Source organism: Coturnix japonica, chromosome 23 (assembly GCF_001577835.2).
Source record: "Coturnix japonica isolate 7356 chromosome 23, Coturnix japonica 2.1, whole genome shotgun sequence".
In the NCBI taxonomy this organism is placed as follows: Eukaryota; Metazoa; Chordata; class Aves; order Galliformes; family Phasianidae; genus Coturnix; species Coturnix japonica.
In genome coordinates, this window is record NC_029538.1 from 1174588 (window position 1) to 1189325 (window position 14738).

Below are 14738 nucleotides of genomic sequence, written 5' to 3' on the forward strand. Positions count from 1 at the left end.
CACCATCACCATGCCCACTCAGTCATAATCATCAGGACTGGAAGAGAGCTCTGAGACCCCCATGTCCCATCCCCACCATGCCCACTGACCACATCTCTCAGTACCACATCCCATCTGTTCTGGAACACCTCCAGGGTTGGTGACCCAACCACCCCCTGCACAGTGTGTGCCAACGCATCGTCACACTTTCAGAGAAGAAACTGTTCCTAACATCCAACCTGACCATCCCACCTGTATCATGGGAAGGGAGCTGATGCTGAGGGTGAGGATGACCCTGGACCAGGTGTGGGGCTGGATAGGAAACCAGTCTTCTAAGAAGAAAACCCACCCAGGAGCGTTGGCTCCAGCATTGCATTTGGGGAAGGCACTGAGCACGTGTGGATTTCCAGGGCCCTGGGAGAGAAGTGGAGGTTGGCCTCATATTTTAAAAGGGGAAACAGGACGACGCGGGTAATTACAAGTCTGTCAGCCTGACATTGATCCCAGGCAAAATAATGGAAAGGCTGATATGGAATGCAATGAATAAAGAATCAGAAAGGGTGATATAATTAACTCCAATCAACATGGCTTAATAGAAAATAGATCCTGTCAAACCAACTTGATGTCTTTCTTCCTGTTGTTCTTTTTTTTTATTATTATTCTTATTATTTTATTTTTTGCTAAGATGACAAATTTCCACAGTGAGGTGGAGGGGTTCACTGAGGACACGGAGCACAGCAGAGTCCCACAGCTCCCAGGGTAAAGGTGCTGCTCTTGCTGAGCCTTACCCAGATACCACAGGAGCCCTATGAGCCTTCCTGGTGTCACTTTTAGTTTAACCCCAACCTCTCCAGTCCTTGATCTTCCCCCTGGTCCTACAAAACACTGACCTGACCCTTCTCCAGAAGTAAGATCTGGAAAGTGGTGAGAAGCAACCAGTTCTGGTGTCCCCCCAGCTGACACCATGAGTTCCCCCAGCCCTTGAGCCCATTACCCACCAGAATCATAGGATCACAGAGTGGTTGGGTTGGAAGGGACGTCAAAGCCCACCCAATTTTAACCCCACTGCTATGGGCTGGGTGCCCCCATTGAGTCAGGCTGCCCCATCCATGGCCTCGTGCACCTCCAATCCTTGTCTCCATCTTTGGAGGTGCACGAGGCCATGGATGGGGCACCCACAAATAGAAATCTTCCCCAGAAGGAGAACAGAGAACATTCAGCACAGGTTTCTGCACAAAAGGGAGTTTCCAGGCCAGCCCTACAGCCAAGGAACCCCTACACCCAGTGGGAGCAAGGCATGAGCATCCCCAGCCCGAACGCATGGAAGCACCAAAGCCAGCAGCCCGACCTTGTTCATATTTAAAACAATTTTATTCATGAAAATATGCTGTACAATGCACTATACACAGTTCTTTACATTGCCACATACACAAACTCTAATAGCACAACCAAGAAAGTTACCATTGCCATACGATAGATGCGTGGTGAGAGATGACGCCTGTCAGAGACCCTCCCCCCCCAGTCTGTACAGTTATAAATACGAGGGAAAGGACGGACCGAAGCCACCGGATGAAGAAAGATGGTGGGAGCCCTCAGCATCCCCTGGCTCGGTGGGCGCGGAGCTGCAGGCTGTGGGGTGGGGATGGGGGTTGGGGTGGTCAGTGCTCTGGGAGCTGCTTGCATTGGATGGAAACCCAGCACGGCGTGGCATGAGCTCCCAATGGGTGTCACCCTGTGCCACGCTCTCAGCTCCAGCCTTCCCCATCCCCCATCCCACCCGGAGCCCCCCAGCTCCTGCCTTACTCCCCCAGGTTGTTTATATGGGGGGGGGGGCTCAGCCCACGCTGCGTTCCATCCCTCGCACCGCACGACCACTGTACACATGACGCTTAACCAACACGACTCCACCGCACACACGACAACCCCACGGTCACGAATCACAAAGACAGCTTCGCAACGGGACCTCCCCCCCCCCGGGAGGTGCGAGTGGGGCCGGGGGCTTTTCTCATCCTTTGGGGGGGCTTCAGAGGGTCCCTATGCATGGGGCATCCCCGTCTGTGTGCCGGGTGCTGGTGAGCTGCTGGCTGTGCCTACAGAACCGCCACTTGGGGGGCACACAGGGCAGGACCCCCCCCTCCTTTCTCCAGTGCCCTCCCCACCTCTCCATGTGCAGAGCTGGAGGAGGGGGGGCAGGGATTGCTCTGCGATCACAATCGGTTTCCAATGACTGAAACAAGCCTGAAACAAGAGGTGGTGGTACAAAACGGATGATCCTGACCCAAAGAATAATCCTTTTTAAAAAAGCATTCGAGAAAGATTATATATAATAGAATATATTAAATTCTGTACATGATCAAATAATGTAAACATAATTAATTAACCTGTAAGAATGTCTTTAGAGACTACGCCCGCCATGTGCCCGGGCTGGAGGTGAATGGTGGCACTGCTCTGCCAAACCCGGAGCTGGGGGAGGCGCAGGGGGTGCCCACCCATGGGTCCCAATGGGACCACCCAGCAGGACCAGCAACGCAGTGAGGAGGCAATGCTGGAGCCAGCAGGGAAGAGCTGGGCTGGGACAACGTGTTGGCTCAACAGGAGCCTTGCTGTGTCCCATGGACACCCAGAGTGACCCCCACTCTGATACTGATAGCAGTATCAGCCCCAACACTCAGCCCAGCTGGAACAGGTGGTGGGTGCAGCTCTGTGCTGCACAAGCACTGCTGTCTTTTCCTCCCCTCCCCAAGCTCGACCTTCCTTCCAATGCAAGAACTCAATGGCAAAAGAGTGCATGAAATCAAATAAATACACCCCCCTCCCCAACCCTGGGACTGCCCCCGGCTCATGCACGGGGCACCCAGCTCCAGCACTGACACCATGGCACAGCCCACACCAGGCAAGCAGTGCCAGCACCATACACAGAGCTGCCAGCCAGCCTGCCCATGGCACCGAAGCGTGACCATGGCACTGCAACAGGAACATGACACTGAATGTGGCCATGGCACTGCAGCATGACTGTGACACTGCAGTGTGGCTGCGGCACTGCAGCATGGCCATGGCACTGCAGTGTGACCATGGTACTGCAATATGACTGTGGCACTGCAGTATGATCACAGCACTGCAGCATGACTGCTGGCATGCATAGTGTACACGTGTTGTTGCATCCTTCCCTCCACCACCAACCCTTCTTGCTTGGCCCCTGCACTGAGCAGAAGGGCCTGTGTGCATGGGCAGAGCTCAGGTCCCCATAAGGGTTTTGAAGGTAATAAAAACCCCAGATCGGGGCAGGCTCCCTTCTACTGACACTGCTGCTTGGAGGACTCACTTCCTAAGGTGTCTCCAAGCAAAGTGTTCCCCCTTCCAGAAAGCAGTGCACACAGAGCAGGTCCCCACATCACTAGCTGTCCCCACTCCTCCACCCAGCCTGAGGGCCACCAGCACAAGAACAGGCCAAGCTGGAACCAGCGCTCAGACCCTCTGGGGATGGGTTCCCTTCCTGCTGCCCTTCCTGTCTGCCCCCAGCGACTGCCCCATCTCCATCTGTGACCCTAAGGTTTGTGTTTCATCGCAAGTTTGACCCGATGGCTCTACCCATCTGAACAAATAAAGGCAGAAGAGAAAGGAAAAAAAAAAAAGAAGTTTGTCTCAGCGTTCCCCTGGTGACATCCCAGAGGCAGGAACCCAGCGGGGGTCACCCGGGCACCCAGCTCTGGTTTGTGGGCTGTGGGCCACCGGGCAGCGTGGGCACGTTGAGCGCGTTCTGCGGTGGGAGCGCCGAGTCAAAGTTGAAGTCCATCTCATCGCTGTCCATGAAGTCATTCAGGATGATGGACTCCACATCGCACTCCAAGCTCCCGTTGAACATGTCCAGGTCCAGGTCTGCTGGGAACCTGTCCTGACCCAACACCGGGGGATGGACAGCCCCCGCGTAGGGCGAATCCAGCAGGCTCATGTGCGCCCCTTGGTTGGCGGCATAAGGGTGCAGGTGCCCGTGGTGCGGCATGGCCGTTGCACTGCACGCGTCACCGGGCAGGCTCATAAGGCTGACGGGGTTGGCTAAGGCACTGGCATTGAGCGCGGGGTGATGGCCAGCGGGTGGTGGGTGGTACAGTGTGCTGCCCTTCAGCAGCGGGGCCGGGTGGGCCGGGTAGGCCATGCCCTGCTCCCCACACAGCAGTGGGCTCTGTCTGTGGCCACGGGACGGCACTGCAGGGCCGGGTGGTGGTGGGGGCAGGTCCCCCGGCACCATGCTCTCTTTGTGTGCGTAGGAGATGGAGGAGAGCAGGTCCTGCAGTGAGGAGGCGTTCCGGTAGGAGGTGGCAGGCGAGAAGGTGGCCTGCTTGTTCTCCTGGATGGTCTGCATGGGCAGGCGCCGCATCAGCCCCAGCGCTGGCTGGCTGTAGATGGTCCCACAGTACGTGTTGGTGGCCGGTCCCATGCTGGAGCACTTGGAGTTGAAGGAGAAGCTGGAGCTGCGCTGGCGCAGGGGCAGTGGCTGTGAAGGGCTCATGCTGTAGCCATCCTGCAGGTCCTCCAGCATGCTCTCCCCAAGGCTCTCCCCCAAGCTGATGGTGCCGGTCAGGTCGGTGAGGCGAGGCAGCTCGACAGAGCAGCGGGCGCTCAGGGAGGGGGACACGGTGCTGGAGGGGCTGGGGTACATCAGTGGGGAGGACGGCGTGCCATCGTCCTCCTCCAGCTCGTCGGGCTCACGGTTGGCCATGATGGGGGAGAGGCGCCCACTCAACGTGCTGGCCGACGAGCTGGCCCTGGTCCTGAAGTCCGCCCATGCATCGTACTCATCGCTGGCATGGGACGCTGGGCTCTCCGACCACTTGGCCTGCTGTGAGCTCGGGCTGTCGTCCCCACGCTCCGGCGTCACCTGCAGCTGCTTCTTCTTGCTGGCCTTGCCTTTGATGCGCAGGAACTTGCTGTTGTTGTCCATGGACACAGCCCTCCGGCGCGGCGTTTTGCCCGTCTTGCCACCGTCTGGATTGATCATCCACCAGGAGCTCTTCCCAGTGCCTTCATTCTGCACCCTGATGAATCGGCTGTGGAGCGACAAGTTGTGTCGGATTGAATTCTGCAGGGAGAACAAGCAGAGGGGACGTCAAGTGGGGACTGAGCCCACGGAGGGGGCAGAAGCCGAATGAGGTGGGAGAATATCTCAGGCCTTGCAGCTCATGGGACACCACTGCAGCTCCCTGCTTGCCCAGGAGGGGAAGGAACGAAGGTGTTGGGGAGAAAGTTCGGTGCCGTCGCCGGCGTATAGAGGAATACTAATGAAGAGGCGAGTGAGCTCCAGCCTCATCTATCATATTATGTAATGGCTTACTTCTCTGCACTTCATTTATTTGGAGATTGCTCCCAGGCTGGCTCCTCGCCAGCAGCCACCAAATCCAAGTCTACAGAAATCAATCTCGCACTGACTGATTAAGCCGTGTTTAGAACTAATTGCTCCTTCGTGTGTGGGGAGAATAAATTACGGGCTTTAATTTCACATCTTTAAAATGCAACTGCAGGTATGGGCTGGCCATTAACCCCTTCCTGGATGGCCCTGGGCACAGCTGGGGAGGGGGTAGGCAGAGGGGACGGGATGGGAAACAGTGCTGCCTCCAGCGTGGAGAGGTCCCCTTGTCCTCAAAGCCCTCCTTGGGGACACCTGATGGCCCAAGCATTGAGCTGTGCCACCGTGCTGCAGTGTGAACTGCAGGGGACTGGAGCAGAGCACGCAGCACCATCATGATTGCAGGGCCAGCAGCAGCTTGGTGCCACTTTGTCCCCACACACAGGGACACGTGGGGGACACCCAGGGGTTGGGGACACCTTGAAAAGGACTGTTGGAATGTGACACACGCAGAGGATGGAGACACCCAGGGGCTGGGGGCACTCAGGGCTGGGGACAACAGGAGGATGGGGACACTCAAGGTTGAGGACAGCCAGGGGTCGGTGTCCCTACCCCTTCCCTGCTTCCCGTCTGATGCCCGAATCTCAGCACCCACCCCTCGCCCTGCTCCCCCAGCAGAGGAGGGAGGGACCCTCCACCCCTAAAGCCCCAACGGAGCCCCCTCTCCCCGCCGCCCCCTCCGCCGAGCCGCATTGTCAGGGGAGCGGGCGGTGTGAAATCGGTCTGATTAGCCATTAGTCCCATTGTGAGAGGATTAGCCGGACCCCATTGTTCGGCGGAGCGACTGCCGGGCGATCTGCATCTGGCAGCGCCGGGAGCGCCGTCAGTCCGGGGGTGGCGGTGGGTCCATGGGGGGTATATGGGGGCCTGGAGGAGCCCCCAGTCCGGCTGCCCCCCCCCGCGAGACCCCAGTACGGCCTCTAACGAGCGCTCGGCCGCACAAGTGCGGTTCCGGGGTTAATTGGTGCCGATTTATTCCTCTTACACAAAAATTGCCGCTATCGCTGGGAGCATCCGCGGGGAAACCACGCCTGGGGGGGGCACGGGGCAGGCGGTGGGGCATTGATAGGGGGTGACACCGCCCCATAGCACCGCTTAGCAGCAGCCCTATGGCCATGCCGCACCGCCTCACGCCCAGCCTTAAGCCCTGCGATGACCCATAGCCACATCTGTGCTGCACCCCATAGCATCACTCACAAACCCCACAGTGCCCCATAGTCACATCTATGCTGCACCTCATAGCACCGTGCACAAACCCACAGTGCCCCATAGGCACATCTGTGCTGCACCCCACAGCACTGTGCACAAACCCACCACATCCACGCCCCACCTATAGCATCCTATCACACTTTGTAATCTCCACAAGCACCCTGGGCATGGGGCAGCCCCACTGTGCCCTCCCCAGGGTGAGATTGGGAGGGATGTGTCTCCCCCTCCCCCCGGGCAGCCCCATGGGGGTCTCGATGGAGACGAGTGTATTCGGGTCAGCGCTCCGGCTGAGCGGAGCGGGGCTGACGCGCCGCTAATTGAACCAAATGCCCATTAGCGGCGTGACGGGCCGTGTCCGCCGAGCCCCACTGCAGGTGGTGACACGCAGGGAGCACAGCGGTGGCCTGAAGGTTCCTGCCCCATCTCACTCTATTGCTGTCGCTTATCACCCTATGGGGTGGGGGTGAGGATCGGCCGGGGATAGGGACCCAGACCCAAAAGGACGGAGAAGGGTGGCACGGAGTGGGGCTGCCCTCCATCCTCTGGAGGTGTAACCGGAGGGGAAGAGGCCAAGCAGCCTCTCCAGGCTCTGAGCTCTCTGCTGCCACACAGCTGGTTGCTACCCAAGCTCTGCAATGGGAGTGATGCCGTTGCCATGGAAGCGGGTTGATTTTCTTTTTAGCAGCTGCCATCATTCAGGGGACCCTCCGAAAAGGGCAGCATCCGCCTCGGGGTCCCACTGTGTCCCCCATCCCCACAGCCCCACTTTGTCCCCCCAGAGCACCCATAGCAATGGGACCCCCAGACACTTCACCCCACCCTTGTTCACACCCTGGTTTGGGGATAGGGGTGTCCCATTGGCCCGGACCCCTCAGTGGCACTGGGACAGCTTGGGAAGAACCCCCACCCCCCCACCACCACCATCAGCCACTTATCCGTAATGCTCTAATTACACCCCAGAGCTGCCCACCGAAATAGCTGCAGTAAATCACACCGAGCTGCCGTGTAATTTTTGCATGAAATTACAGTGTTTTTTCCCCTGGGTTCAATTTCCTCCACACCGCGTTCCTCCCGCAGCCCAAGCGCTGCAGCCTCATCCCCACTCACCTCCCGCTGCACTGATTGGGGCACGGCTGCTGGGCACAGCCCTGCAAACCCCACACAACCTCAGCTGGGGGTCCCTGCCCTGTGCTGCCCTCCTGCCCCAAAGCAAAGACCCCAAACTCCACTCCAATGTGATGAACCGCAAGCTGCAACGCCAGCATCCCCCTGCTCCAATCCATGTCCCCCCCACAAGAGACCTTCCTTGCTCCAAGCCCGATGTCCCTCCTTCCTCCAATGCAATGTTCCCCTGATCCAGCCCCAATGTCCCCCTACCCCAACCCCAATGTTCTCCCTGCTCCCCAAAATCCTCCTGCTCCAACCCCAATGTCCTTCCCTGCTACAACCTGATGTCCCTGCCTCAACTCCAGTGTTCCCCTGCTCCAAACCCATTGTGTCCTCCCTGCTCCAATCTGTGTCCCTCTACTCCAACTCCAATTTCCCCCCCTACCCCAACCCCAATGTCCTCCCTGCTCCCCACCTGTGTCCCCATGCTCCAATCCCAATGTCTCTCCATGCCCCGACCCCAATGTTCCCCTGCTCCAACCCCAATGTTCTCTCTGATCCCTGGTGTCCCCCTGCTCCAACCCCAACATTCCCTTGCCCCAATCCCATTGTTCCTCTGCTCCAACCCCAATGCCCCTCTACCCCAATGTCCTTCCCTGCTTCCTAGTGTCCCCCTGCTCCAACCTCGATGTTCTCCTGCTCCAATCCGAGCATCCCCCATCTCCAACCCCACTGACCTTCCCTGCTCCAACCTCAATGTCCTGCCTGCTCTAACCCCAGTGTCTCCATGTACCCCCCCCCATGAACTTCCATGCTCCAAGCACAATGCCCCCCTGTTCCAATCCCCTCCCCAATACCCTCCTGCTGCAACCCAATGTCCCCCCTTCTCCCCACCATCCCCGAACCACAACCCACATCCCTCCCATTTCCACCCCCTGTGCCCACACACTGCAGCACAGAGACATCCCCCCAGACACCACCAAAAACCCTACAGAAATACCCAGAGCCATAAGATCTCCATGGGATGGGGGTGGCACAACGTCACCAATGCATTATTGCCTGGCCAGGATGTCACTGCAAGGACCCACAGCAGCACTGCTGCCCCATAGAGCACCCATGGGATGGCTGAAGTGACATGGGAGCCATGCACACCTGTGTGCACACCCACACACACCCCCATGCTTGCACTCAGGTGCACACCCATGCACAACCATGCACACCTTTGCACACACCCATGCATGCACACATATCACACACATTGCAACGCCCACTCCAGGCACAGCTGCCAGGTCAACCCAAGTAGGAACGAGAGCAGAGCTCAGCTGTGATGGGCACAAAGGTGGGTCCCACCCGGCCCTACAGCTCATCCCCTGCCCCACATCCCACTCTGGTGCCACCAGGACCCCCATACCTGCCCACCCTACAGACTCTGGGTTACCCGGGTAACGGTGAGGGATGTGTGTGAGGTGTTGGGATGCCATCGTTGTTGCCAAGGGAACAGCAGGCCGGTGACATCCTGCAGGTATGGGGAGTTGGGGGGGGGATCCCAGCTTAAAGCCCCCCCCCCCCCTCAGTGCTACCTGCCCTGCAATGGGGATGAACCCAGGGTTTGGCAGCACCGACCAAGCAATCAGCCTGACCCCAAAACCAAATCATGGGCCAGACCCCAAAAAGTCCATCAGTCAGAACCCAAAGATCACAGACCTGACCCCAAAGTTCATGGATCAGACCCTAAAATCCATCAGCCAGACCCTGAAACCCACAGATATGACTGCAGGGTTCATGGATTAGACCCCAGAATCCACCAGCCAGACCCCAATTGCACAGTGGGGCTGGTGACATCCCTCAGGTACAGGGAGATGGTGAGGGCCCCCCAGTACTGTGTGCCCATAGCAGGGCTGAGCTCTGGGCGTGAGAGCACCAGGCACAGCCCAGGATTTCCCCATGCACCCCAAACTTTCCCATTCGGTGTCCGCAGGCAAAGCGTCCCCCCCATACAGAACACGGGGGATGCAATGGGGCACCCAATGGGGACAATAGGGACCCGGAAAGGTCCCATCCCCACGTCGTGACCCCATCTCGGGGGCACCTGGCAGCCCTTCAGTCGCGCCGCGTCCCCGTGGGGCCCCCGCCGCCCCCCGGCTGCTGCGTGACACCGCGCCGTAATTGAATCAGACGCTGCTGCCGCCTGCAAAGCATCCCCGGCCGGCTGGGCACGGCGCCCACCCGCTGGCTGCCGGCCCTCATCCTCCTCCTCCCACCCCCCACCCAGCGCCGTGACCCACGGGCAGGACCCCCCCGGCCCCATAGCGTTGGGTGGGCGTAGGGTCCGACCCCATAGCAGCGGTTACCCACGGCGCGGGGTCAGGCTCGTGGGGCTGGCGGCGATGCAGCTCGTCCCGCGCCAGGTTCCTTCACTACAGAATGTACCGAGGGCCGAAGCTGCAGCCAGGGACACGCTGTGCTCCCACTCCCGGAGCTGTTTTTCCTGGCCGGGCTCCTGCTCCGCTCCCGGCGCCGCGTTGTGTCTCAATGGGGCCTTTGTTTGCTGCCTCTCTGCTCACCTCCGGCCCCTAAACGCTGCCCCACAGCACAGGGACAGGGAGCTGGACCCCAAAGTCCAGCATCCAAAAGACAGTGGGTCAGAGCCTAAAGTTTGTCCACGGGCCAGACCCTAAACAGCAGAACATCAGCCAGGCCCTTAAAAGGATCAGCCACACCACCAAAACTATGGGGCAATGCCCTAAATCCATGGGTCAGACCCCAGAATCCATCAGACAGACACCAAAGGCCATTGGTCAGACCCCAAAGTCCACAGATCAGACCCCAAAGTGCACAGATCAGACCCCAACATCCATCAGTCAGACCCCAAATCTCAGCCCACCCTACAGCCCACAGCAGCCCCATATCTCTCCTGGGCTGGGGTTCCCCATGCCCCTCACTCACCCCATGGCTATAGGGATGGTGCAGTGCTATAAGACCACGGGGCTGAGCAGCTCCAAGCCTGAAGTCACACATCAGCCACATCCCATCCAACCCCCAGAGCTCCCAGCATCAGGGCAAACCCACAGCCTCACCCCTTCCCCAGATCACAGCCCCATATCTATGGCTCCCAGCCCCACATCTATGGGTCCCAGCCCCACATCTATGGGTCCCAGCCCCATATCTGAGTCCCCCAAGCACACTGCATCTCCTCATCCCCCAGCCCCACATTCCCAAGCCCCTAATCCTATATCCAAACCCCTCAATTCCACATCTCAAGACCCCAGCCCCACACTATCATCCCCCATAACTCCAGCAGCAATTGAGGTATAGGGTATAGGGTATAGGATATAGGGTATAGGGTATAGGGTATAGGGTATAGGGTATAGGTATAGGTATAGGTATAGGTATAGGTATAGGTATAGGTATAGGTATAGGATGTGTAGGGCACAACATGGGATGAAGCAGGCAAGGGCTGCAGCTTGCAAAGGGTTTGAGATGAAGAGTTTGGGATGCAAAGTGCAATGCATGGGTGTGCACACACACACACATGGGAGCGCACGCGGATGGCCCCGTGCACACAGCGCGTGCAAGGCAAGCTGCTCCCTGCATGCACAACTGGATGTGCAAAGGAAGATGCCCTGTGCATGCACACATGCGAGCGTGCAGAGCAGTGTGTGCAAGCTGAGCTGCTGCATGCATGCACACGTGCAGGTGGGTGTGCAAGCTGAGCTGCTCCATGCACACACAGCTGGTTGGGGGGGGGAGCAGAGATAGGACCCCCAAGTCAGAGCTGCAGCCCCATAAGTGGGGTGGGACAGCACAGCAAAGCACAGCAGTGTTAATGCTGAGCCTTCCAACCTGAGGCGCGGTGCTGATGCAGGGTGTTGGTTTCCCATTAACAAGTGCAGGGCGTGAGCTGGAGCAGCAAACTTCAAGTGCTTTGGAATTGATCAAATAACAACTCCCTAATTAAGCTGAACTGTCAGTCATGGGCACCCGCTGAACTGCATTGGGAGCAGCAGCTCCGGCTGCGTGTGCACAGTGTGGTACAGGGGGACCATGTAGGGTCAGAGCATCCCTGCCCCATAGAAGCACCTCTACCCCATAGGTGCATCCCTACCCCATCAAAGCAGCTCTGGCCCATCCAAGCACCCCAACCCCATTCAGAGCATCCCTGCCCCATAGGGACATCCCTGCTCCACCACTGCATCCCTGCCCTATAGGAGCATCCCTGCATCCCTATCTCAGTTACATCCCTACCCCATAGGAACACCCCGACCCCACCACAGCATCCCTGCCCCATAGGAACATCTCAGCCCCATCACAGCATCTGTACCTTATAGGAAAATCCCTATTTCATGCGAGCACCCTTGCCCCATCAGAGCATCCCTGCCCTATAGGAACATGCCTGACCCACAGATACATCCCTATCCCCTCACAGCATCTTTGCCCCATCAGAGCACCCCCACCCCACCGGCTGCTGCTGCCGGTTCAGCTCTGTGCCTCAGTTTCCCCCCAAGCAGAGCCCTGGAGGAACTCAGCCCCCAAGGCTCCCACCCCGATACCCCATAGGGGAGGCTGAGCCTTCGGGCCGCCCTTCCGACCCCGACTGAGCGCTGCCCGGCTCGGGGAGTTAATTAGCGCCGGGCCCATTAACCGGGACCCCCTCGGTAATGAAGCGCTGGAAATCCGCACCGCTGCTCTCGGGTGGGGAAGGGGGGGATGGAGGAGGGACGAGGCATCTCCGGGGGCTCTTTAATCCGCTCCGAGCGGGCAGAGGGACGGGAGGGACGCGGGGAGAAGCCACGTCGGGACCGGGGCGGGGGGCAGCACCGGCAGCAGCGCGGGGACAGCGGGACGGGGGGGTCCATGAGATGGGATGGAGAAGGGCCGGACACTGCGGGGACGGCAACGCGTCGGATCCGATGCGTGCGGGAGGGGCACACCCACAGCGCACACCCGCGTGTCACCGTGTCCCCAACACACCCAGGGAGGCTCCGTTCGCCCCTCGCACGGACAGCGGGGGGCTGAGCCGATCCCCGCACGGCAGCGCTGCCCACGGCCGCACTCCCGCACCGTCCCCACGCAGCGCACGGCCGTAACTCCGCCACCCGCGGGGACACCCGGGGACACCCGGCGGCTCACACCGTTCTGACACCCCCAGCACCGCTCCACAGCGTGTCCCGGTGATGTCCCCAGCGGGCGGGGGCTGTGGGGATACCCCGCAACACGAGGCCGTGCGGGAGTCCCAGCATAGGGGGGAGGGGGGGGGTCCTACAGCTCCCGGTACCGTGGGATGGAGACACGGCTGTGGCTGGAGGCGGACACGGCCATGTAGGAGGGGGACACGGCTGCTATGAGCACAGCTCCACCTGTGCCACCGGCTCCGCGCTGCAGGTGGCACACGGCTCAGCTTCCCCGCCCCAAAAGGGCCCCGTTTGCACCCAAAAGAGTCACCCCCTACCCCCATGTTCGAGCCGGGTGACCGATACCGGCCGCGGTTGGTTACGGCGGTGCCGGAGCCCCCGAGCCCACCACGCACCGATCCCAGCGGAGGCGGCGGGGCTGAGCAGAAAGCGGCTCCTCACTCCCGGCACCATCAGTACGGGGGTCACCGGGGGGGTCCCCGCCGTCTCCGTGCCCTCGGGAGAGGATGGAGATGGGGGCGGGCAGCGGGGAGCGCCGGGCACGGTCCCTTCCAGCGGTGCCACCGTCCCCGCGGGGCGCACCCCCGTGTCACGCTCCCCAACGCCGAGGGCCCGGCCCGGCGGTTCGGTTACCTTCCATCCGGCGGAGCTGTTGCTGTCTCCTTTATCCTTAAAGTAGGGGACGTAACGCACCATCCAGTCATAGATCTGAGAGAGCGTGAGCCGCTTCTCCGGGGCGCTCTCGATGGCTTTGGTGATGAGGTCGGCGTACGAGAGGTTCCCCCACGCGTTCCGTCGGGAGGTTTTGGCCTTTCGGAGCTGCCCGACGTCGGCTCCGGGGGGCGGCGGCGCGGCGGCGGCGGGGGCTCGGCGCTCCCCCGGGATCCCCCCTCCGTGCTCGGGGCCGTCGGCGGGGCCGGGAGCCAAAGCCGGGGGGGCTCCGGCCGAACCCCCATCGTCGTCCTCAGCGAAGTCGGGGTGCGGGAGCGGCCAAGTGCAAGAGCGGGGCCGGCTCTGCGGCTCGAAATCCGGGTCGATGTCCACCTGATGCGCTTGAAGCTTCTCTTCCATGGTCCAACCCGCCCCGCACCCCCCGCAGTTATAAAATAATAATAATAATAATAATTAAGATTATTATTAGAAATTTTTGTTCTTTTTTTTTCCGCTTTTTTTTGTTTTTTTTTTCTTTGCCTTTTTTTTTTTCTTCCCTTTTTTTTTTTTTCTCTTTGAGGGAAAGGAACGAAGAAGCTCCCGCTGACGGGGCTACGGGGGATGCCGCATGGTGCGCTCAGCGGAGCCCCGGCACGGCGGGCGGCTGGAGGGCGGCGGGGGCGGCCATGGGGGGCTCAGCCCGGGGATGGGGAGGAGCCATGCACCTGACAGCGCCGAGCGAGGGAGNCGGCGCTAAGTCCGGCGGAGCAGCGGAGCCATGCACCTGACAGCGCCGAGCGAGGGAGGGCGGGCGGGCGGCTCCCCGCCCCTCCGGGCCCCTCCGCCCCTCCGCTCCCCCGTCTTCAGCGGCCTCGCTCCGGCCTCTCGCCCGCCCCCCCCCTCCACCACCGCCGCCGCCGCGCCGCCGCGGGCCGCATGCTGGGGCTGCTCGCTCCGAGCCGATCGCCGGAGCCGCCGCCGCCGCCGTGTTGCGGGGCGGGGCCGTGCGGGGCGGGGCCGTGCGGGGCGGTCCTCGTTCCCACCCCCATTCCCCCCCCCCCGGCGGCCCCGACCCCGCCGCCGCCCCACGTGTGCCCCGGGCGCGCCACCCCGCCCCGCCTCTCCCGCCCCCCATTGTTGCCCCGCGCCTTCGCCGCCTCCCGATTGGCTGGAGAAAACCCGCGGTCACGCCCCCGCGCTCTCCTATTGGCTTTCCACATCGGTGACGTCACGGGCGTGGCGGGAACGCGCGTCACCCC

The 14738-nt window shown here is 60.5% G+C and overlaps 1 protein-coding gene across 1 annotated transcript; it reads right to left on the bottom strand.

The window, feature by feature from the left end:
• Positions 1-1326: 1326 nt before the first annotated feature.
• FOXO6 (forkhead box O6) lies at positions 1327-14184 on the bottom strand. The gene is made up of 2 exons (XM_015883731.2): positions 13462-14184; positions 1327-5056 (listed from the first exon to the last, which is right to left on the bottom strand). Exons 1-2 carry the CDS (start codon positions 13897-13899, stop codon positions 3668-3670), a joined length of 1827 nt encoding a protein of 608 aa, XP_015739217.1. The 5' UTR covers positions 13900-14184; the 3' UTR covers positions 1327-3667.
• Positions 14185-14738: the final 554 nt, after the last annotated feature.